The 24,856-nt window shown below is 40.4% G+C and overlaps 1 protein-coding gene and 1 pseudogene across 1 annotated transcript in view; both read left to right on the forward strand.

Moving 5' to 3' along the window:
- Nucleotides 1-24,856, forward strand: part of VWA3B (von Willebrand factor A domain containing 3B) — a 236,023-nt gene that overhangs the window by 105,607 nt on the left and 105,560 nt on the right. The window contains 3 exon segments of the mRNA XM_005575037.5: nucleotides 4,113-4,267; nucleotides 8,659-8,797; nucleotides 9,861-9,992. Of these exon segments, the coding sequence (XP_005575094.3) occupies nucleotides 4,113-4,267; nucleotides 8,659-8,797; nucleotides 9,861-9,992 (426 nt within the window).
- Nucleotides 11,645-24,300, forward strand: LOC102139602 (ATP synthase subunit beta, mitochondrial-like; annotated as a pseudogene).

A 24,856-nucleotide genomic window follows, 5' to 3' on the forward strand; every position in this document is an offset into this window, starting at 1 on the left:
CTGTCTATTCCCACCCATCTGTCTAGTCCCACCCATCTGTCTAGTCCCACCCATCTGTCTAGTCCCACCCATCTATCTAGTCCCACCCATCTGTCTAGTCCCACCCATCTGTCTAGTCCCACCCATCTGTCTAGTCCCACCCATCTGTCTAGTCCCACCCATCTGTCTGTTCCCACCCATCTGTCTGTTCCCACCCATCTGTCTAGTCCCACCCATCTGTCTAGTCCCACCCATCTGTCTATTCCCACCCATCTGTCTAGTTCCACCCATCTGTCTATTCCCACCCATCTGTCTATTCCCACCCGTCTGTCTGTTCCCACCCGTCTGTCTGTTCCCACCCGTCTGTCTAGTCCCACCCATCTGTCTAGTCCCACCCATCTGTCTAGTCCCACCCATCTGTCTAGTCTCACCCATCTGTCTAGTCCCACCCATCTGTCTGTTCCCACCCATCTGTCTGTTCCCACCCATCTGTCTGTTCCCACCCATCTGTCTGTTCCCACCCATCTGTCTAGTCCCACCCATCTGTCTAGTCCCACCCATCTGTCTGTTTCCACCCATCTGTCTAGTCCCACCCATCTGTCTAGTCCCACGTCCCACCCATCTGTCTAGTCCCACCCATCTGTCTATTCCCACCCATCTGTCTATTCCCACCCATCTGTCTAGTCCCACCCATCTGTCTAGTCCCACCCATCTGTCTAGTCCCACCCATCTGTCTAGTCCCACCCATCTGTCTGTTCCCACCCATCTGTCTGTTCCCACCCATCTGTCTAGTCCCACCCATCTGTCTATTCCCACCCATCTGTCTATTCCCACCCATCTGTCTAGTTCCACCCATCTGTCTATTCCCACCCATCTGTCTATTCCCACCCATCTGTCTGTTCCCACCCATCTGTCTGTTCCCACCCATCTGTCTAGTCCCACCCATCTGTCTAGTCCCACCCATCTGTCTAGTCCCACCCATCTGTCTGTTCCCACCCATCTGTCTGTTCCCACCCATCTGTCTAGTCCCACCCATCTGTCTAGTCCCACCCATCTGTCTAGTTCCACCCATCTGTCTATTCCCACCCATCTGTCTGTTCCCACCCATCTGTCTGTTCCCACCCATCTGTCTGTTCCCACCCATCTGTCTGTTCCCACCCATCTGTCTAGTCCCACCCATCTGTCTAGTCCCACCCATCTGTCTGTTCCCACCCATCTGTCTGTTCCCACCCATCTGTCTGTTCCCACCCATCTGTCTGTTCCCACCCATCTGTCTGTTCCCACCCATCTGTCTGTTCCCACCCATCTGTCTAGTCCCACCCATCTGTCTAGTCCCACCCATCTGTCTAGTTCCACCCATCTGTCTAGTCCCACCCATCTGTCTAGTCCCACCCATCTGTCTCCTCCACCAGGATATAGGAGTTACTATTTCTACCACCTCCTCTCTGTCCTCTCTATCCTCCCATGCATCCTCAACCAATTTCCCCTTAAACTATTGCATTCATCTGGCAAAACCCCAGATTTAACCCTGGCTAAATCCAACTTTCCGCCTTTTCTGGCTTATCTCTGTGCAGTTCACTGTACTGGTAGAAACTGGAGAAAAACAGCCATGATGCAGTGCCTGGTTTCACTGTAAATTCACGCCCACTAATGTCAGTGGATCTTTTGTGCTGCCCAGCAGTCCACTCAGTCCTTCGCTGGCTGCCCTCTCCTGAAACACCCAGTACCTTCCGCTCCACACTCACTACACTCACTCTCCGCAGGTGAGCCGGCTTCCCCTGCCGTGAACATCAACGGGAATGTCATGAGCTTCTGCCTCCACATCTCAGCCCCCCATGTCTGCCATCTACCTGTATTTCTCCCAGGCCGAATTGTCCTTGTCCTGTCTAAGGCTACTCCCTGCACGGGTACATGACTCTCTCTCCACTCATTTTATTCATTCTCCCTTTCTGCATCACAGCCTCCTATCGCCCCCGTTTCCAGATCATTCGCATCAGCACGCACACATTCTGCCATTTCTCCCATCTTAAAAAGTTTTCTGATCCCATGTGTACCTCTGGCTGTGCCTCATGCCTCCACTTCTTTTAGAATCCAATTCCTCAGTCGAGTTGCATACATTTCCTTCCTCTGCTTCTTCAATTCTCCTCCCATGCTCCTGGGACCTGCTTCTATCAGGCAGAACCCGCACCCCCCCCGCCCGCCTGCCGACTTCCACCTCTCCACCAAAACACATGTTTTGCAGAGATCCCAAATTGCAGAGATCCCGAATTGCTAAATCCAGGGGTCCATTCTCAGTCTCTTTCTTGCTTGACCTGTTAGTAAGTTGATCTAGTTGGTCACTTCCTTGAATTTTTTTTTTCTCCAGAATACACACTGCTGGTTATCCTTCCACCTCACTGGCTGTTCCTTTCTCAGTCTTCTTTGTGACTTCTCCACGTCCTTAACCTGTTGATGCCGGAGGACGTTGAGGTGCAGTGCTCTGATCGCTTCTCTGTCTACACTCATTTCCCAGGTGGTCTCCTCCAGTCCCATGGCTTTTAATCCCCTGTGCATGCGGGCTGGAGACTTCACAATGTACCCCTCCAGTCCTGTGGCCTTCCCTGATCTCCCGACCACTGCCGTGCTGTTTGGATATCTAATAGGCACCTTGAACCTGAGACATCAGATGCTAAATCTTGATCTTTCCCATTCAGAGCTGCTCTTCCACAACCTTCCTCCTATCAATTGATTGCAACTCCACCCTTTCAGGTCCCGGCCTGAAAACCTCAGGGTCGTGCCTGACTCCTCTCTTTTCTCGCATGCGCACGTCTGATCTCTCTGTTTTCAGAACGTGCCTGTCATTCAGGATCTGACCACTTCTTACCATGACCTTGGCTGCCCGGGGCCATGCAACTCCGTGACCTTCTGGCTCTTTGCTTTTGCCCTTGGTCCTTGGCCGTCCAGTCTGCTTTTCCGCTGTAAAGCTTTAACCGCTGTAAAGCTGTGAAACCATAAATCAGGCGTGTTGCTGCTCTCATGAAAGCCCTGGGCGGAGTCCTTTTTCACTCAGAGCAAAAGCCAGCTCATTTCCGACAGCTGTCAGGCTTTACAGGACCTGCTCCTGGCCCTCCTCTTCGTGTGTCCCGGCTTCTCTCACTCTCTCTTCCCTCTATCCCTTTCCTTTGGCAATATTGGCCTTCCTAAAATTTGACAAGCATGCCGGGCGGATTCCCAGCTCGGGCCTTTGCTCTTGCTGTGTCCTCTGACCTCCTCCTGGCCTCCCCATGACCACACTCCGTTCCTCCAGGCCTTCTCTCCTGGTTCACTATCTCGGGGAGGCTTTCCCTGCGAGGTTCTAACTTTTCCCGTCTCTCCCCTCTTTCTCTGCTCTCTGCTCTTCCTCCTTGCCTTACTCTGCGTGTCATCCTCTGACCTGGTGTGTCGTGATTTGCTTATTACTGGGCTCCCCTCCTGCACTGTGAGCTCCGAGAAGGCAGGGGTTTGGTCGTTGTGTGTGTTTGTATTCCTGGTGTCTAGAAGGTCTCCCAGCGGAGGAGCACTGGGTGAGCACCCATGGGCCGAGTGATAGAGGCCGACTGAGGAGGGCTCGCCCCGTCTGTCCCGGTGGAGGGCGCTAGATGTGCAATGGGGTTCTTGGTAGGAGAAGAGGATTCGTGAGAGTCTCAGTCCCGCTTCCTCCAGAATGGTCTCCCTGGCCGTCTAGTCCACTGTGAGCTCTGTCGCTCTCTCTTCTTTACCAGGACTTGCCAGGTCCTTACTGTCTCAGCCCAGTGCTAGGGACTGAGTATCTAATTCTCCGCATTGCGCTCTCTCTCTCTCTCTCTCTCTCTCTGCACGTGTGTGTGTGTGTGTTGTGTGTGTGTCGGTGGGGGGTGTCTCTACGCTGGAATCGTTAGCTTTTCTGGGGCACACGTGTGATCGCATGTATCTTTCTTGCCCATGTTCATGGCACCTAGTGCAGTGCTCCATAGGAAGCGGGCAGCGGAACATATTTGGTTGAACTAACAAAGGAATGACTGATGGTAGAGTGAGTGCCAAGAGCCATTTGAATACGACAGAGCTGGAGGTGCCATCTGGAGGCTCTTCTCTTTGGACAGTTTCTGAGTGGCCTCTGTCCTTTGTCCTCTCCTTAGGAGACCAACAAGAAGACAGTCCATGCAAAATATTGCAGCAGGTTTGTGCATGCTCCCTGGAAGGACGGGAGCTTGGTCCACGTGAACATTACCAAAGAGAAGTGCAGGTGGTACAGTGACAGAATCCACACAGCCCTGGCCCGGATCCGAAGGAGGTTGGTGTTATTTGCAGGAAGATACAAGTGGTCTCCTCGCTCTGGAAATTCTCACCTGCTTGATCTTTTTTCCTCCCTTTTATTTTTAGTTGGCAAAAAATGATTGTACCTATTTATGTGATACAGAGTGATATTTAGGTGTGTGTATACAATGTACAAAGATAAATCAGGGTAACTCATGCGTCCATCACCTCAAACATACATCATTTCTGTGTGTTGTGAACATTCAAAATTCTCTCATTTAGCTTTTTAAAAAAATATGCACTAAATTGTAGCTGACCATATTGACCCTCCACAGCTGCAGAATACCAGAGCTTGTTCCTCCTGTCTAGCTAAACTTTGGTATTCGCTAACCAACCTCACTATCCTCTCTCTCTACCTTTCCCAGCCTCTAATACAGTTCTACTCACTACCTCCGTACGCTCAGATACTTTCAGCTCCCACATATGAATGAGAACATGTGGCATTTATCTTTCTGTGCCTGACTTAATTTGCTTAACATAGTGTCCTGTAGGCTCATCCGTGCTGCTGCGAATGACAGAATTTTATTCTTCGGTATGGTTTAGTAGTACTCCATGGTGTATATACACCAGTAAAAGCTCAACTGAGAGAAAGTGCCAACAAACATTGTTAAGTCAAGGTTGCCATCTGATGGTTTGCTGATAGCCTTGTTCAAAAAAAAAGGGGGTTGTTTGGATTCAGATCCCAGCTGCCTTGATGCCAGTGCAGTTTATTGAAAACAGCAAGCCAACGTGTAGCTATCACACTGGTCACATATTGCTGTAGGAGGCTGAGGAATGCTTCTGTTTCATACTCACATTCTTTTCTAGGCCACACGTGTATTGCCCACTGTGTTATACCTTTCCTCTGTACTCTTTAGCTGCCTCTCACAGAGTTTGATATATTGTATTTCATTTTCAATCGCCAGAATATTTTCTAATTTTCTCCATCATTTCTTCTTTGACTAAAGGGTTATTTAGAAATGTATTGTTTAGGCTGGGTGCAGTGACTCACGCCTGTAATCCCAGCACTTTGGAAGGCCGAGGGGACTGGATCAGGAGGTCAGGAGTTCGAGACCAGCCTGGCCAACATAGTGAAACCCTGGCTCTACCAAAAATACAAAAATTAGCTGGGCATGGTGGTGGGCACCTGTAATCCCAGCTACTTGGGAGGCTGAGGCAGGAGAATTGCTTGAACCCAGGAGGCGGAGCTTGCAGATCACACTACTGCACTCCGGCCCGGGTGACAGTGTGAGTCTCTGTCACAAAAAATAAAAAAAATAAAATAAAAAGAAATGTGTTGTTTGCTTCCCAAATATTTGTGGATTTTCCTGATAGCTTTTGTTACTGATTTCTGTTTTAATTTCACTGTGAACAGAGAAATAGTGTGTGATTCAATTCTTATAAATTTATTGGGACCTGTTTTGTAGTACAGATTTTGGAAAAAAACATGGTTTTGTTGGGTGGAGTATACTACAGGCATCAATTAGCTCAAATTGGCTGATAGTGTCGTTCAAGTCTTTCATATTATTACTGATTTTCTCTAGTTGTTCCATAAATTACTGAGAAAAGAGTGTTGAAATCTCCAACTATAGTCTTCAATTTTCATTTCAGTTCTTTTTTTTCTCCATGTATTTTGAGGCTCTATTAATAGTTGCATGTACATTTAAGATTGTTATATTCTCTTGATGAACCAATTGCTTTGTAATTAGGAAATGCCCCTTTTATATCTCTGGTAATATTCCTTGTTCTGAAATTTACTTTGATAGCAGTTTAGCCACCCTACATTTTTTTAAATTTTTTTTTTCTATCATCTTTACTTGTCTGCATCCTATATTTAAATGGATTTCTTACAGATACAAGATAAATAATTATATATGATATAATGAAATATATATTGTTTTATTAATCCAACCTAACAATCTTTGCCTTTTTATTGGAGTGTTAAGATCATTTACGTTTAATGTGATTATTGATTTGATAGGATTTAAATCAAAACTTTTGCTATTTGTTTTCTGTTCTCTTTTTACTCACTTTTTACCTTCTTTTGTTTGAGTATTTTTTATTATTACATTTTATCTCCACTATTGTCTTATTAGCTCTACCTCTTTGTTCTGTTTTGATGTGTGTATGTGACTATTTAGGATTTACAATATGCATCTTAGCAGTCACCCTACAAATAATATTATGTCCCTTCATGTATATTATAGGAATCTTGCAACTTTCACTCCCACTTCCGTCCTTTCTATTATTGTACACTTTACTTCTACACATGCATTACACTATACATTCTAAACAGTCAATTGTCTTGTAACTAGTTTAAAAACTAGGATAGATGTATTTTATATTTAACCACATATGTGATATTTCTGTTGCTTTTTACTCCTTTATGTGGATCCACATTTCCGTTTGACATCATTTTTTTTCACCTGAAGAAGTTTCATTCATATTTCTGGTAGTGCAGGTCTATTGGTGATGAATGCACTGTTTCAGTCTGAAAAACTCTTTAATTTACCTTTATTTTTGAATGATGTGTTTGCTAAGCATAGAACTCTAGTTTTACAGTTCTATCTTTCAGTACTTTGAAAATCCTTCTCCACTGTCTCCTGGCTTGCATGATTTACAAGAAGGCTCCTGTCATATTTTTGTTTGTTCCTCCACACATAATGTCTTTGATGCTTTTAAAATTTTTCTATTTATCTCTAGATTTTATCAATTTTATTGTGATATGCCTGGGTATAATTTTATTTTTCTTCTTCTTGGATTCTTTGAGCTTCTTGGATCTGTAGGTGCATTGTTTCAATAAAAATTAAAACAGTTTGGTCATATTTTTTCAAGTATTTTTTCTGCCTCCCCCTCTCTTCTCCTTCTTCTACTTTGATTACACATATGTTAGACTCCTTGATATTGTTCCACGGGCCACTAATTCTCTCTGATGAAAGTGCTTTTGTCTTTTTTCTCTCTGAGTTTAACTTTGAATTGTTTCCTTTGCTTTGTCTTTTATTCCCTAATCTTTTCTTCTCCTAATGTCTAATTTACTATTAATACCATGCAGTATATTTTAAATTTCATATATTGTATCTCTCTACAAGTTTTATTTGAGTCTATTTAAATATCTTCCATTTCTCTCCTCGTTCTGTTTATACTCTACCTTTTTGACCATATGGATTATATTTGTAATAGCTGTGTAACATCCTTTTCGGCTAATTCTATCATCTGTATTATTTTGGGATCTGTTTCTGTTGATCAATTTTTCTTATGGTTATGGATCATATTTTCTTGCTTCTTTGTATACCTGGTAATTTTTTATTGGATACCAGACATTTTAACTTTACGTTGTCAGGTACTAGATTTCACTGTATTTTTATATATGTTTTTGATGCAGTTAAGTTACTTTAAACCAGTTTGATCTCTCTAGGAGTTGCTTTTCAATTATGTTAGAATAGATCCAGGGTAGCTTTTAGTCCAGGGCTAATTTGATCCTACTATTAAGGCAATATTCTTTCAAGAACGCTGCTTGGTGGCCCATGTATTAAGGAGGTTTTCCCACTCTGGCTGGTAGACAAACTGCTCCTAGCCGTGTGTGAGCTCTGAGGGGTTGATCCGCCTGCTCCTCTGGTGGTTTCTTCTTTGGCTTCAGTAGTTTCTTCACATGCATGCCTTGATCATTACTTAGCCAAAGTTTCAAGGATACCCTTCTGCAGATCTCTGGAGAATGTTCTCTCTCCCCTTCTCCTGTGCAGTAATGTCCTTTCAATATTTTGCCATTCAAATTTTAGTTCCTTAGGCTTTGCTGAACTCTGAACTCAATTCAGATATTTTTTCCATACTCTTTCCTTACCTCTACCCCACAGGCTTTGCCTGTGGCTATGAATTTCATGTATTTACATCCTGTGATGGGAACCTGATCATGGACCGCAGAAGCAGTCCTTCTCATACAGCCACCTGGGCCTTGGTTATTACAGAGCTCTGGGGCTGCTTGATGCTGTGCATAAGTTTCACTGAAGCTTCAGGAATGTGCTGGCTTTACTAGCTTGACTGCAGTCAGCCAGATTAGAAGAACAAATAATCTGAAGTCATAGCTGAGGTCCTCAAAATATCAGATGACTAGAAGTAATGTATTTTTGACTTTGGCACCCACATTGGATTTATTTTTCTGTCACATTGATTTTCTTAGTTTTGTTTTACTTGGCTTGATGGTGGGTAGTGCATCCTACAGCCCAAATGTAGGATTTTCTGCAGAAAAACCTTGAAGCGAGTGATCCACTCACAGAAGATTGGGTATAAACAGCACAGCGCAGCTCTGTCCTCTGCAGATTGTTAAGTTCTTGGGAAGATTCTCTTGTTGCCTGCAGGCTCTCACCATTCACTTTCAACCTACTTCCTGCCTAGGATTAAATGGCTACAGGATGGGAGTCAAAGCCTCTTTGGAAAATTGCGTAATGATTGCATCTACATTCTCATTGACACGTCTCACTCAATGAAGAGCAAACTGGACTTGGTGAAGGACAAGATCGTTCAGTTCATACAGGTTAGATGGAACTGTGGGTTCATGCATGTGGGGTTTTGTGTGTCATAAATGGGTCTCCACAAAGTATCATCTGTGATGATTATGAGCAGTGGAGAGGGGCTTGTTGCACTAAAAAATTCCTAAGAAAGCCAAATTCAGAGAAATACTCCCTTTTGCTAGTTAAAGAATCTTCAGTTCTCCTTTGCAAATAGACCCTATCTCTGATGGATTCTTTCTGTCACACATGAGTTGCTTAAGGGAGTTGCTGTGTTCATTGTTTCAGATTTTCTCTGTCCTGAAATCTGTGGTATACACACACTTCCATTGTCTTCCAGATACTCCTCATCTTAGCACTTTTAACTGCAAATGTTTATTAAGGATGCTGTGTACCCCGGTGCATGGGAGGGGTGCAGGCTGGTGTTTAGAAGCTTCCAGTTCTTATTCTGCCTGTGCTGCCTCTGAGCTGTGTGAACTGAAGCAGGTTGCCCAAGTGCCCTAACTCCTAGCGTCCATGCCCGTCAAATGGCATCACAGTACTGCTGTCAGTTCGTAGTACTGATATTAAGCATTAATCACAGAAATAATAGCCGGGAGTGTTTGAGAAATACAAAATGCACTTTTTAACTTAACAAAGCTCTACAGGAGAAATATGAACAAGTGAATAAAGTTGTAACTGAATAATGGCTTTACCTAAAAGATAATGACTGAAATGATGATGATGTTTTAGATTTGTTTTCTTCAAGCATATTGTATTTGGTGTGCTTATTTGGTATATCCTTAATGTTAGTATTAAAATCACTATTTAATATCACATTATATATATAAACTTTTACATATATGTGGCACATATAATATATATTCATATAATCATATATACATTTGTAAACGTCTTAACACACAAACTGGATAAATTTTATTCAAATGTCCTTTATACTAGATAAGATATTCTCTATTGAATATAATTTTTTGCTTCTTAAACTGAAAATAGAGATCATTGTGGTTAAAATATACCAAACTGTGACCTACCCTAACCCTTTTTTACATGTGAGTGGTTTTATGGTTAAGTTGTCGTTGTCTCTTGTAGGAACAGCTGAAATATAAAAGTAAGTTTAATTTTGTGAAGTTTGATGGTCAAGCAGTTGCTTGGCGGGAACAACTTGCCGAAGTCAATGAAGATAATTTGGAACAGGCTCAGTCCTGGATTAGAGACATGAAGGTAAGTTGGAGACTAAGCTGGGAGAAGCAGCATAGGAGTCTCTCACCTGTGCACTGAGTTCATTCGCAGGACAGACATTCTCGAGAGGTGTTTTGCACTCCCAGGATGGAAGTGGCTTAGCATGTAGACTTTTGTTTTGCTTGCAGTGGTCACATTATAATCCAATCTCATTTGTCTATATAAGGTTTAAATGAGCCTCTTCTTATCTATTCACAGTTCTCTATTTCCAGCTCTGCCCTTGGCTCAGGTTGAAACCCCCTTATGAAAACACATTTCAAAACAGACTTTTTTTTTATACTCAGACATTCAGATTTTTTTCTTCTGAAATTTCATTATTGTTGCAAAAGATGTATTGCAGCCATTCTTATCAGTGGGCTTTGTTCAAAAGTAAGGAGCATGTGGAAATATACAGTACAATCTGAGTGTTTAGGACTGACTGCAAGAAGAGAGCTAGGGCAGGAGAATATAGTAAGAAGGTGAAATCATTTCCTCAGAAGTGACTGCCCTTGGCATTTACACAGACTATTGGGAAGGATTTTCCTTGCCCTAAATTTTCTTATCTTGAACTTACCTTAATTTTGTATAGCATATAGCATTACAGCATTCCAAATATTTGAGATACACTACAATTGAGACCAAGAGTTGTTTTTAAAAAGTCAAATATAGGAGGTGGACATAGTGGTGCACACCTGTAGTCCCAGCTCCTTGGGAGGCAGAGGTAGGAGGATCGTTTGAGCTCAGCAATTTGAGACCAGCCTGGGCAACATAGCAAGGCTCTGTATCTTTTTTTAAAAGGCAAATATGTATCACAAACATCTTTAAAATACTTTAGTGCCTAAGTTTAGAGTCTTAGATTTGACAGAAAGTCACAAGTAGATATTGGCAGATCACTGAGATGCCCTAGGGCTCCCTTGTGATTTGTTTTTAAAAATGGGCGGAGAAAATCTGTTCTATAAGAAATAATAATGCCTGTAAGATTTTAATTTAACTGGTCACCTTATCCTGGGAAATAGTGTTGAATTCATACCCAGCTCGTTACATTTCCAGGGTTAACCAGTGAAGTTACTTGTGACGTATGTTCTGTCCTTTTTTTTTTTTTTTTTTTTGTTCTGTGCTTTTATGACAGAATAATAGGAAATATCTTGTTAACTCAGAGCCTACTAGTTTAGGGTTTATGATAACAAGATATTACCTATATAATCTCATTGGATAAAAACATCATTGGGTTCTGCTTTATATAAAATCACTAATGAACAGAGTCAACCATCTATTCAGATTTTAGCCATTTGGCTAAAAACACGTATTCCTATAAAGCACAATTCTTGTCTCCTTACAAATTTTCACTGATGCTCCCTTGCTGGCTTGTTGAATGTCCAAAATTCGTTTTCAAAAGGACCAAGGATAAAGAAAATGTGGCATATATACACAATGGAATACTACACAGCTTTAAAAAGAAGGAAATCCTGTTATTTGCAACCACATGAATGAACCTGGAGGACATTATATTAAGTAAAATAAACCAGGCAGAGAAAGAAAAAATACCACATGATCTCACTTATATATAGAATCTAAAACTGTCAAACTTGTAGAAGCAGAGAGTAGAATGGTGGTTACCAGAGACTGGGAGCAGAGTGCCAGCTGGGGATGGGGAGATGTTGGTCAAAGGTACGTAGTTTCAGGTAGACAGGAGGAATAAGTTCTGGAGTACAGCGTGGTAACTATAGTTAATAACAGTGTATTGTATACTTGAAAATTGTCAAGAGAGTAGATTTTAAATGTTCTCACAACTCAAAAATATGTCAGGTGATAGATATGTTAATTGGCTTCATTTACTCATTCCACAGTGTATACATGTATCAAAACATTACATTGTATACTATAAATATATACAATTTTGTCAATTAAAAGTAAATTAATTTTTAAAAAATGATAATAAAGCCAAATTCTATTATTCTTTCGGCTGGTTTGGTCCAGTAATCAACCCGGTAGCACTCAGGGTGGTCTGAGCCTGCTTTGTGCTGGTGTCCTGCAGCAGTAGGTCCCCAAACAAGCACAGCCATTCCTGAGGCCAGGGGAGCGCAAGCTGTGGTGGTGCCTGCCCAGTAGTTGAGGGGGGAGATGGGAGGAGCAGGTGCAAAACAGGTGCCATCCTCAGACCATGTTTCCCTGGGGTCTCTCTGTCTGGGTCTTCCCTAGCTTTGCCACCATCTTTTCAGCAGTAGGGTTTTCAACAAAAGACTATTGAGAATGGGCTCAGAGGGAAGAGCTGTTTTGTTTACCACCTGGAATACATTTCTGCTGCCCAAATCCTGTAAGAGGATTTTGTTTTGCTTTTAACATTTAAATTTGCAATAATTTTAGACTACAAAGAAGTTACAAAAGTAGTACAGAGCATTCACACTTACCCTTCACCTAACTTTCTCCAGTGTTCACCTCCAACATAGCCATGGTATAATTGTCAAACTGAGACATTCACAGGACACTATGAGCTAAATTACAGACTTTATTCAGCTTTCATCAGTTTTCCACTAATGTTCCTTTTATGTTCCAAGATCCAGCCAAGGATCTCACATGACATTTAGTTGCAATGCCTCCTTAGTCTCTTCCAATCTGTGACAGTTCCTCAGTCTCTCCTTGTCTTTCGTGACCTTGACACTTTTGAAGAGTACTATTCAGATTCTTCTGTAGAATGTCCTACAGTTTGATTTTGCCTGATGTTTTCTCATTATTAGATTGGGTTATGGATTTTGGGGAGGCGATATTCTTCCCAGTGGATCACCTGAAAGCACGCATGATGCCGATACGCTCTATGACCAGCAATGTTTACTTTGATCATTTGGTTAAGGTGACATCTGCCAGGTTTCTCCCAAAAAGTTACCTTTTTTTTTCCCTTTGTAAATAATAAAAGTTTTGGAGGAGATGCTCTGAGGCTCTGCAAGTATCGTTTGTTCCTTAAGTTTTTGCCCACAATTTTAGCACTCAATGTTGGATCATCCTTACAACAATTATTACTGAGCTGAGGTGATTTTATATTTCCTCTGTTCGTTTTACATTTCTATATTGGAATTATTCTATAAGGAAAAGATTTCCCTTTCCCCCTTTTACTTATTCATTTATATATTTATTTCAATGTGGACTCATGGAAATTTATTTTATTCTTGGAGTTATAATCTAATACTATCATTACTTATTTTGTTACTAAAATTTTGTTACTTTGGCCATTGGGAATTCTTTTATGCTGCTTCTAAATATTTAAATATGCATCCACCTTTTTTCCCCCTTTAGCATTTCTTGACTTTCTGTCACTATAAGATGTTTTATGATAATCTTATATTTTCCCAGCCCCAGCCCTGAAATCTACCACTATTCCAAGGAACCTTGGTTTCTCTTATTACAGAATGGTATTTAGAAGCCAAGATCTGGACACCCGGGGGTGGTTACTGCTACTGGATTGTATCACTGCTTTTAGGCCCTCTCAGTGGACAGAGACAGAAATATGTAGACATAGAAAATATCTATATAATATATAGATATATATGATCATATCTATTAAATATATATTTCTATATCTACTCCATGTATCCACAAACATCTATGTTTATTTATCTGTATATCACTCTGTATTTATATTAAATAAGCAAACAAATCATACATTCATACTGATACCTCTAATTCCAACCCAGAGCCCAGGGTTCATTTGTAATGAAACTATTTGCATCTTCAACCAGAAGAAACCTGATTCTCATTACCTATAACATATTTACTTATATTTTCAACCCTACTGTACGTATAGGTTCAGCATTGCTAGTTCATACTCTACGAGAAACAAATTTATCAGCTATAGTGTTTGTATACAGCTTTTTTTTTCCACTTTAACTTTACAGTATCCGTTCAAAAAACTGTCTTCCAGAGCTGTGAAGTCAGGTAACTTTCTTACCCAATCTCTTTAGCGTGCTTATGTCACTCATTAGCGACCCAGTTAGACTCATTGGCTCAGTTAGTCTGCATTTCACCTTGGTTTCCTCCACATCCTAGTTGAATCTTATTTTAATTTGCATACAGTAAAAAAAACCTACACTCTTTTTGGTGATAGTTCATGGATTTTGATAAATGCATGGAGTCATGTATCTCTACCACAATACCAAAAGGAACTGTTCTATCACTCCCAAAATGTCCACATATGCCCCTTTGTCACCAACTCCCCCTCCCTCCTGGCAACCACTGCTCTGTTTCTCTGTCTTTATAGCTTTTCCTTTTCCAGAATGTCATATAAACAAAATCATACAATAGAACTTTTGGGTTCTAGCTTCTTTCACTTAATACACTTGACCCATGCCTGTAATCCCAGCACTTTGGGAGGCTGAGGCAGGCGGATCACCAGGTCAGGAGATCAAGACCATCGTGGCTAACATGATGAAATCCTGTCTCTACTAAAATTACAAATAAAAATTAGCCAGGTATGTTGGCGGGCGCCTGTAGTCCCAGCTACTCGGGAGGCTGAGGCAGGAGAATGGCGTGAATCCAGGAGGTGGAGCTTGCAGTGAGCCGAGATTGCACCACTGCACTCCAGCCTGGGTGACAGAGCGAGACTCCATCTCAAAAAAAAAAGAAAAAAAAATCAAGATTGACTTTCTGGATATAAGAACTTTATCAGTTCTTATAAGTTCATCCAACTTATTTCATAAATCAAGACTTTATTCCCTTTTATTGATAAGTAGTGTTTTTATTAACGAGTAGTGCTTTATTGATGAGTATGGATGTAAAACTGTTTACCCATTCCTTGTTGAAGATTATCTGTGTTATTTCCTGTTTGGGGTTTCATACATAAAGCTGTGATAAATATTTGCCTACAGGTTTTTGTGTGAAAAGGTGTCGAGAACGGTGAAGAGTCTGAAATTTTACCTTACTTGCAAACTAATGTGGCTTCCGGGAGAACACCAAGGCTTTTGGGTCAGAGACAAATGACTTTATTACCCACAGCAAAAGCAGTAGCCAGAGCAGCAGCATTTTCTTGCACCTGCTCCCTGAGCCCCAATTCCCGCAGGGTGAAAACAATGAGGACCAGGCGACACTTGCTTGTACATTACGTGGTGTTAAAGGAGGGGGCCCTGGACTTAAGAAAACCAAATCTTCTATAATGGACTGTGAGCATGCCAGCCCTTCACTCCAGAGTTAGGTGTTATCTTTATACCAGACAATAAGCATGCCTACTCTTTGCTTTGAAGAGAGACAGTATTTCTGTTTTCCAAGGCTATTCCCCATATCTACATCTTGAAAAGATAAACCAGAGCAGACAGCATGTCTGTTGCAAGATATGTAGAAATACATGGGACCCATGGGAAATGGTTTCCAACAATAAGTTTTCACTTCATTTGAATATAAATAAATATCTAGAAGTGAGATTGCTGGCCAGTATGCTAAGCGTATGTTTAACTTTATAAGAAACTGCCAAACTGTTTCCCACTGTGGCTGTACCGTTCTGCATTCCCATCAGCGATATATGAGAGTTACAATCACTTTACATCCTCTCCAGCTTTTGATGTTGTCAGGTTGTTTTATTTTAGACATTCTAATATGGCTGAAAGATGTCTCGTGGTATCCTATTGTAGTTTTAATTGCATTTACTTAACACTCATCTTTTCATGCTTATTAGCCATCTGTATGTATGTCTTCTTTGGTGAAGTATCTGTTCAGATATTTTGCCCATTTTTTAATTGGGTTGTTTGTTTTCTTAAGATTGAGTTTCCTCGGGCCAGGTGCAGTGGCCCATGCCTGTAATCCCAGCACTGTGGGAGGCCAAGGCAGGCGGATCATGAGGTCAGGAGTTTGAGACCATCCTGGCCAACATGGTGAAACCCTGTCTCTATTAAAAATACAAAAAAAAATTAGCCGGGTGTGCTGGTGGGTGCCTGTAGTCCCAGCTACTTGGGAGGCTGAGGCAGGAGAATGGCATGAACCCGGGAGGCGGAGCTTGCAGGGAGCCGAGATCACGCCATTGCACTCCATGCACTCCAGCCTGGGCGACAGAATGAGACTTCGTCTCAGAAAAAACAAACAAACAAACAAACAAACAAAATTGAGTTTCTGGATATAAGAACTTTATCAGACTTACAATTTGCAACTATTTTCTCCCAATCTATGGCTTTTCATTCCCTTAATAGAGTTTTTCACTGTGCATAAGTTTTTAATTTTCATTAAGTCCAAGTTGCCAAGTTTTCTTTACGGATTGTGCTTTTAGTCCCATAGCTAAACATATGGCTAAATCCAAGTCATGCAGATTTTCTCCTGTTTTCGTCCTCAAATGTAATGGTTTTACATTCTATATTTAAGAATAGGGTACATTTTGAGTTCTTTTTTTATAAGGTGTGAGGCAGGATTCAGCACCGTTTGTCTAAGTTGTCTCTCCCTCTGGAATTACCATTGCTTCTTGTCAAAAATCATTTGACTATATCTGTGTGGGTCTATTTTTGTTTCATTGGACTATTAATAGGTGTCTGTACTTCTACCAACATCACACTGCCTTTATTATTGCGACTTTATACTGAGTTTTGAAATCAGCTAACCTGAATCCTCTAGCTTTGTATTTCCCTCTGATTTTTTTTGGCTGTTATATAGTTCCTTTGACCTGCCTTGTAAATTTCTGAATCAGTTGTTGAAATCTACAAAACAGTACACTAGGATTTTGATTGAGATTGCCTTAAGTCCATAGATCAGATTCAAGAGAACTGACATCTAACACTGTGTACCTCTAAATTTATTTGGGTCTTTTTTGTTACTATTGTAAATAGTACTTTTTTTTCTTTTACTTTTTCTTTTTCTTTTTCTTTTTTCTTTTTTTTTTTTTTGAGACAGAGTCTCACTCTGTCACCCAGGCTGGCATGCAGTGGTGCAATCTCGGCTCACTGCAAGCTCTGCCTCCCGGGTTCACACCATCCTCCTGCCTCAGCCTCCCGAGTAGCTGGGACTACAAGCGGCTGCCACCTCGCCGGGCTAATTTTTTGTATTTTTCATAGAGATGGGGTTTCACCGTGTTAGCCAGGATGGTCTCGATCTCCTGACCTCGTGATCCGCCTGCCTCGGTCTCCCAAAGTGCTGGGATTACAGGCGAGAGCTGCTGCACCCGGCCGTAAATAGTACTTTTTAAATTATAAATTTTAATTCTTTATTACAGTTGATTTTTGTATACTGACCTTATTTCTTTTGACCTTGCTAATCTTACTTACCTGTTCTAGGAACTTTGTTGTAGATTATTTGAGATTTCCAGTGACGTTATATATGAACAGAGATGATTTTATTTTTTCCTATCCAACCCATATAGTGTTTATTTCTTTCTCTTGCCTTAATGCGCTGGCTAGGACTTTCAGTATGATGTTTAACAGGAGTGGTGAGAGAACGTACTTGCCTTGTCCTGATCTTAGAGGGGAAATATTAAATCTTTCACTATTAAATAACTTTTCTAGCTGTGAGGATTTTTTGTTTTGTTTTGTTTCGGTTTTTTTTTTTTTTTTTTGGTTTCTTTTTGTGTTTTTTTGTAGATGTGATTTATCTTGTTAACCAATTTCCCTTCTGTTCTTGTTTTTTTGAGGATTGTTACCATAAACAAATATTGGATTTTGTGAAATGTGTTTTCTGCATCTATTGAGCTTTTAATTTTGATAAAGCCAAGTTTCCAAGTTGGACTTGGCAGATCTGTTGTCTGTTAATATGTTAATACGGTGAACTACATTGATCTGTTTTTGAATATTGAATGGGCTTTGCATTCTGGGATTATCTCCACTTGATCATGATGTATTATAGATTGAATATATTCTGCATTAAATCCGCTAACCTAGCTTGTTGAGGATTGTTTTGTCTACATTCATGAGGAATATTGGTCTGTAGATTCTTTTCTTAGAAATTTTTGTCTAATTTTAGTATCAGGAAATGCTGGCCTCATACTACGGGTTAGAAAATATTCCATCTTCTTTTTTTCTAAAAGAGATTGTACAGAATTGATATGATTTTTCCTTAACAGTTCGGTAGAATTTACCAACGAAACCATCTGGGCCTCCTTTTTTGTTAGAAGTTTTAAACTATGAATTCAATTTCTTTAATAGATACAGGACTATTTAGATGATCTGTCCCTCTGTGAGTTAGTTTTGGTCGTTTGTTTCTTAGAAGGAAGCAGTCCGTTTCTTCCATGGGGTTGAACTTATGGGTGTAGAATTGTTCACAGCATTCCCTTATCATTTCCTTAATGTTTGTGAGATCTGTGGTGATGTTTGATATTGGTAATTTTTGTCTACTGCCTTTTTTTCTTGGTTAGTTTGAAGAGCTTTTTTTATTTTTCTCTCAATTTTGTTAATTTTTTCGAGAAACCAACTTTTTGTTTCTTTGATTTTCTAATTTTTAACAAATGTTTTAAATTGTATTGATTCCTGCTATCTTTATTATTTTTCTCCTCCTACTTGCTTTGTTTTTTTAATTAAATCTCCATTTCTTAGATCTAAGAATTTGATGGTATAAATACCACCCCCAGCTACTGCTTTAGCTATACATTTTATACATTTTACATTTTATAACTATTTTTGCTCCAAAAAATTACAATACTTAGTATATACTTAAACAGGTACAAGAGCCGTATGCTGAAATTATAAAATTCTGATGAAAGAAATCAAAGATCTAAATACTCGGAGAGACATACTGTATTCATGGAATAGGCGAATTAACACAATGAAGATGCCAATTACGTTTTATAACTATTTTTGTTCAGTTCAACATGTCAGTTCTAAAGACTCTGCCTAACCTTACTTAGGTCCTGAAGATGTTTTCCCCATGTCCCTTTTTCTGGAAGTTTTATAATTTTGTTTGATGGTTAAGTCTATGATCTGTTTTGAATTAACGTTTGTATAAGGTGTGAGGTCTAGGTTGAGGTTTATTTATTTATTTTTTTTGCAATGGCGTTTCGCTCCTGTCGCCCAGGCTGGAGTGCAGTGGCATAATGTCGGCTCACTGCAACCTCCGCCTCCCAGGTTCAAGCGATTCTCCTGCCTCAGCCTCCAGTGTAGCTGGGACTACAGACATGTGCCACCATGCCAGGCTAATTTTTGTATTTTTAGCAGAGACGGGGTTTTGCCATGTTGGCCAAGATGTTCTCGATTTCCTGACCTTGTGATCTGCCCGCCTTGGCCTCCCAAAGCGCTAGGATTATAGGCATAAGCCACCACGCCCGGCTAGTTTATTTATTTTTTGCCTATGAATGTGCAATTTCTGTGACGCCATTTATTGAAAAGGCTATTCCTCCTCTATTGAATTGTTTTTGCTCATTTGCCAAGAATCAATTGAATATGTCTGCAGGTCTTTGAATGGGTTCCCTATTCTGTTCTATTGTTATATGTGTTAATGTCTCCATTAGGACCACACTTTCTTGACAGCTATAGCTGTATACTGAGTTTTAAGTTCAAGAACAACTACTCCCACTTTACGTTTGTTTTTTAGAGTTGTTTTGGCTATTCTTGGGCCTTTATTTTCAATATAAAAATTGAAAACAAACTTCTTTATGCTTATTGAAAACCTTGCTGACATTTGGATAGAAATTGCATTAAATCTATAGATCCAATTAGGAAGAATTGGCATCTTTATTGTGTTAATTCGTCTATTCCATGAATACAGTATGTCTCTCTGAGTATTTAGATCTTTCATTTCTTTCATCAGAATTTTATAATTTCAGCATACAGCTCTTGTACCTGTTTAAGTATATACTAAGTATTGTACTTTTTTGGAGCAATTGTAAGTGGTATTGCACTTTTTATTTTGGTTTTCACTTATTTGTTGTCAGTGTGTAGAAACACAGTTGTTTTGCGTGTGTGGACTTCGCATCTTTTGACCTTAGAGTAGGCTTACTTACTATTTTCCTTTTTGTTTTTTGTGTATGGTTAGCCCTCCATATCTGCAAGTTCTGTATCTGTGGATTCAACCAACTATGGGTTGAAAATATTTGGCAAAAATAAGCCGGGTGCGGTGGCTCAAACCTGTAATCCCAGCACTTTGGGAGGCTGAGACGGGCAGATCACGAGGTCAGGAGATCGAGACCATCCTGGCTAACACGGTGAAACCCTGTCTCTACTAAAAATACGAATAAAAACTAGCCGGGCGAGGTGGCGGGCGCCTGTAGTCCCAGCTACTCGGGAGGCTGAGGCAGGAGAATGGCGTGAACTCGGGAGGCGGAGCTTGCACTGAGCCGAGATCGCGCCACTGCACTCCAGCCTGGGCGACAGAGCGAGACTCCGTCTCAAAAAAAAAGGAAAAAAAAAAAGAAAAGTAAAAAGAAAATATTTGGCAAAAATAAATGATAAAAATCATAACAATAAAACAATAAAAAAAACACAAAACTTAAAAGATACAATATAACAACTACTTATATAGCATTTACATTTTGTTAGCTAACATAGGTAATCTGGAGATTATTTAAAGTATACATGAGGATTGTGTAGGTTATGTGCGAATACTATGCCGTTTTATATGAGACTTGTGCATCCTCAGATTTTGGTGTCCATGGGGTTGGGGGTGGACCCTGGAACCAATCCCCCACAGATACTAAGGGACAACTGTAATCCTCAGGATTTTCTGTGTAGATAATTGGGTAGTCTGCAAATAGACAGTAGTATTTGTTTTTGTTTTTGTTTTTTCCAACCTCTATGACTTATTCCTTTGCCTTATTGCAGCAGATAGAACTTCCAGTACTACACTGAATAGGTATGTTGAGAGCAGACATACTTGCCTTTTTCCCAATTATAAAGGGCAAGAATTCAGTCTTCTCCCATTAAATATGATATTAGCTGCAAGCTTTTCATACATGCTCTTTATGAGATTGAGAAAGTTTCATTCTATTCCTAATGTACTGAATTTTTATACTGAATGAAGGTTGCATTTGCCAAATCCTTTTCTGTGCAAATTAATATGCTCATATGATTTTTTTTTCCCAATTCTGAACCAACTCTGACTACATAGAATCCCACTTGGTCAGTATGTATTATGCATTTTACATGTTGTTGGATTAAATTTGCTAATATTTGTTGAGAACCTTTGTGTCTAGGTTCATGAGAGATGTTGGTCTGTAGGCTTTTCATGTGTGTGCTGTCTTTGTCTGCTTTGCGTATCAGTGTAATACTGGCCTCCTAGAGTGAGTTGGGAAGTATTCCTTCCCCTTCTGTTTTCTGGAGTGCATTGTATAAAACTTGTGTTAATTCTCCTTTGAATGTTTGATAAAATTCTCTAGTGTGGCCAGGCATGGTGGCTCACGCCTGTAATCCCAGCACTTTGGGAGGCCAAGGCAGGCAGGATCACCTGAAGTCAGGAGTTCAAGACCAACCAGGCCAACATGGCAAAATCCCATCCCTACTAAACATACAAAAACTAGCCAGGCATGGTGACAGGTGCCTGTAAAACCAGCTTCTCGGGAGGCTGGGGCAGGAGAATTGCTTGAACCCAGAAGCAGAGGCTGCAGTGAGCCGAGATGGCACCACTGCACTCCAGCCTGGGTGACAGAGCGAGACTCTGTCTCAAACAATCAGTCAATCAATCAATCAATCAGTTCTCTATTACAACCATATGGACCCAGATATTTCTTTTCAGGGGCTTTTTAATTATGAATTCAATTTCTTTAATAGGCATGGAACTATTCAGGTTGTTGGTTTCATCTTGAGTTTTGGTAGTTTGTGGTTTTTGAAAAAGTGTTCAATTTTTTCTAAACTGTTGAATTTATGAGCATAAAGTTTTTCATAATATTCTCTTATTGTTCTATCAGTGACTGCAAGAGATGTTGTAATAGGCCCTGTTTTATACTTGATGTTGGTAATATGTGTCTTTTCTCTTTATCTTGCAAATCTTGCTAGAAGTTTGTCAATTTTATTGATTCTTTTTAACAATCAGCCTTTTGTTTTATCAATTTTCTCTATTGTTTTGCTATTTGAATTTTATTAATTTATGTTCTTTATTATTTACTTCTTTCTGCCTGCTTTGAGTTTATTTTGCTCTTGAGTTTATTTTTCTAGGTTCTTGAGGTAGGAACATAAATTATAGTTTTGGGATATTTTTATGTTATTGTAAGTAAGCTTTTAGTACCATAAATTTTCCTGCCAGAACTGCACAGATTTTAAGCAAAACAACTTAATTTTCGTTCAGTACTATTTAATTTTTAATTTTCTTTGTGATTTCACTTTTGGACCATGAATTATTCAAAGCATGTTTTAAAATTTCGAAATGTTTGTGGAAATTTTCATGTTGTCTTTCTGTTATTGATTTCTATTTTGATCCCACTATAGTCAGAGGACATACTCTATATGATTTTACATCTTTTAAATTTGTTAAATGTTGTTCTGTGACTCAGGATATGGTCTATTTATGCAAATGTCCAATGTTTGAAAAGAATGTGTAGTCTTTTGTTGGGTGGAGTATTCTATAAATCTCAATTCGATCTGGTTAGTTGATGGTATTGTTCAATTCCTCTCCATCCTTGCTGATTGGTTAGTTGTTCTGTCAATCATTAACAGTGGGGTATTGGGTAACACAGTCTCCACCCAAATTCTACCTTGTTGAGTTCTATGGGTCATGTGTCTGCTGCCTCAGCCTCCAGGGCCTTGCAGGAGGAACTCAGCCCTTCAGTGTTGCTACCCCAAGCTCAGGTCTTGCCGTGGGTCACTCTGGCAGCAATCCAGTCTACCAGGAACTATGTGGCACAAACATCACCTTTGCTGAAGACAGGCACCGCCACTGGGTGTATTGTGGTGATCATTGGTGCAGTGGTGGATGTCCATTTTGATGAGGGATTTCCATCTCTTCTGAATGCCCAGCAAGTACAAGGCAGGGAGACCAGGCTGGTTTTCACGGTGGCCCAGCATTTGGGTGAGAGCACAGTAAGGATTATGCTATGGATGGTACAGAAGGCTTGTTTAGAGACCAGAAAGTCCTGGACTCTAGTGCACCAATCAAAAGTCCTGTTGGTCCTGAGATTTTGAGCAGAATCATGAACATCATCGGAGAGCCTATTGATGAAAGAGGTCCCATCAAAATAAAACAGTTTGCTCCCATTTATGCTGAGGCTCCTGAGTTCATGGAAATGAGTGTTGAGCAAGAAATTCTGGTGACTAGTATCAAAGTTGTGGATCTGCTAGCTCCCTAGCCAAGAGTGGCAAAATTGGGCTTTTTAGTGATGTTGGAGTTGACAAGATCGTACCCATCATGGAGTTAATCAACAATGTTGCCGAAGCCCATGGTGTTAACTCTGGGTTTGCTGGTATTTTTGAGAGGACCTGTGAGGGCAATGACTTATATTATGAAATGACTGAGTGTGGTGTTGTCAACTTAAAAGAGGTTACCTCCAAGATAGTGCTGATGTGTGGTCAAATGAATGAACCACCTGCTACTCATGCCCAGGTAGCTCTGACTGGACTGACTGTGGCTGAATACTTCAGAGACCAAGAAGTTCAAGATGTACTCCTGTTTATTGATAATGTCTTTCACTTCATCGAGGCTGGCTCAAGGGTGTCTGCCTTGTTGGGCAGAATCCCTTCTGCTGTGGGCTATCAGCCTACCCTGGCCACTGACATGGTGGGTATGATGTGGGGAAAGGATTGCCACTACCATGAGGGGATCTATCACTTCTGTACAGGCTATGTACCTGCTGATGACTCGACTGCCCCTGCCCTTGCCTTTCTTTGCTCATTGGGATGCCACCACTGTGCTGCCCCATGCTATCACTGAGCTGGGCATCTATCTACATGTGGATCCTCTGGACTCCATCTCTCACATCATGGATCCCAACATTGTTGGCATTGAGCGTTATAATGTTGCCCGTGGGGTGCAAAAGATTCTGCATGGCTACAAATCCCTCCAGACATTATTGTCATACTGGGTATGGATTAACTTTCTGAGGAAGACAAGTTGACTGTGTCTTGAATGTGGAAAATACAACATTTCTTGTCTCAGCCATTCCAGGTTGCTGAGGTCATCACAGGTCATATGGGGAAGTCAGTACTCCTGAAGGAGGAGACCATTAAAGGATTCCAGCAGATTTTGGTACGTGAACATGACCATCTCTCAGAACAGGAACAGGCCTTCAGTGATGGAACCCATTGAAGAAGTTTTGGCGAAAGCTGATACGCTGGCTGAAGAGCACTTATTGTGAGGGGTCTTTTTGGCAAACTAAGCACTCATCTGCTGTACTGTCCCTCTCCTTCCCCTAATCCAAAAAACTTCAGGTTTCTGTGTAAGCCACAGGAGAACCTTGATTGAAAACATGTTCTATCTGAAGACTATTTAAGGTTTCCAATAAAATGTGCACCCCTCAGAACAAAAAGAATGGTGTATTGAAGACCCCAACCATAAGACTCTACCTATTCTATCTATTACAACTCTATTATAAAGTAGATAAAAATAGATTTCTCTATTTTTCTTTTCATCTCCATCAAATTTTGCTTCATGTATTTTGAAGCTCTGTTGTTTGAGGTATACACATTTAGGGTTGTTGTCTTCTTGGTGGATTGAGAATTTTATCATCATAATGCCCCTTTTTGTCCTTAGTAAATTTTCTTTCTGTTAAAGTCTACTTTATGTAATATTAATATAGTTATTTCTGCTTTTTAAAAATAAATGTTTGCATAATAATGTTTTGTCCATCCTTTTACCTTTAACCTGTCTGTGTTGTTATGCCTGAAGTGAGTTTCCTGTAGACAGCATAAATCGGGTCATGCTTTTGTTTACTCTTCAATCTCTGTCATGTAATTGGTATATGTGGGTCATTTGTATGTAAAGTAATTATTCATATTTAAGGATTAAGTGTCTCGTTTTATTTATTATTTTCGTGTGTTTCCTCTGTTTCTCATTTT

This window comes from Macaca fascicularis, chromosome 13 (assembly GCF_037993035.2).
Source record: "Macaca fascicularis isolate 582-1 chromosome 13, T2T-MFA8v1.1".
Lineage (NCBI taxonomy): Eukaryota > Metazoa > Chordata > Mammalia > Primates > Cercopithecidae > Macaca > Macaca fascicularis.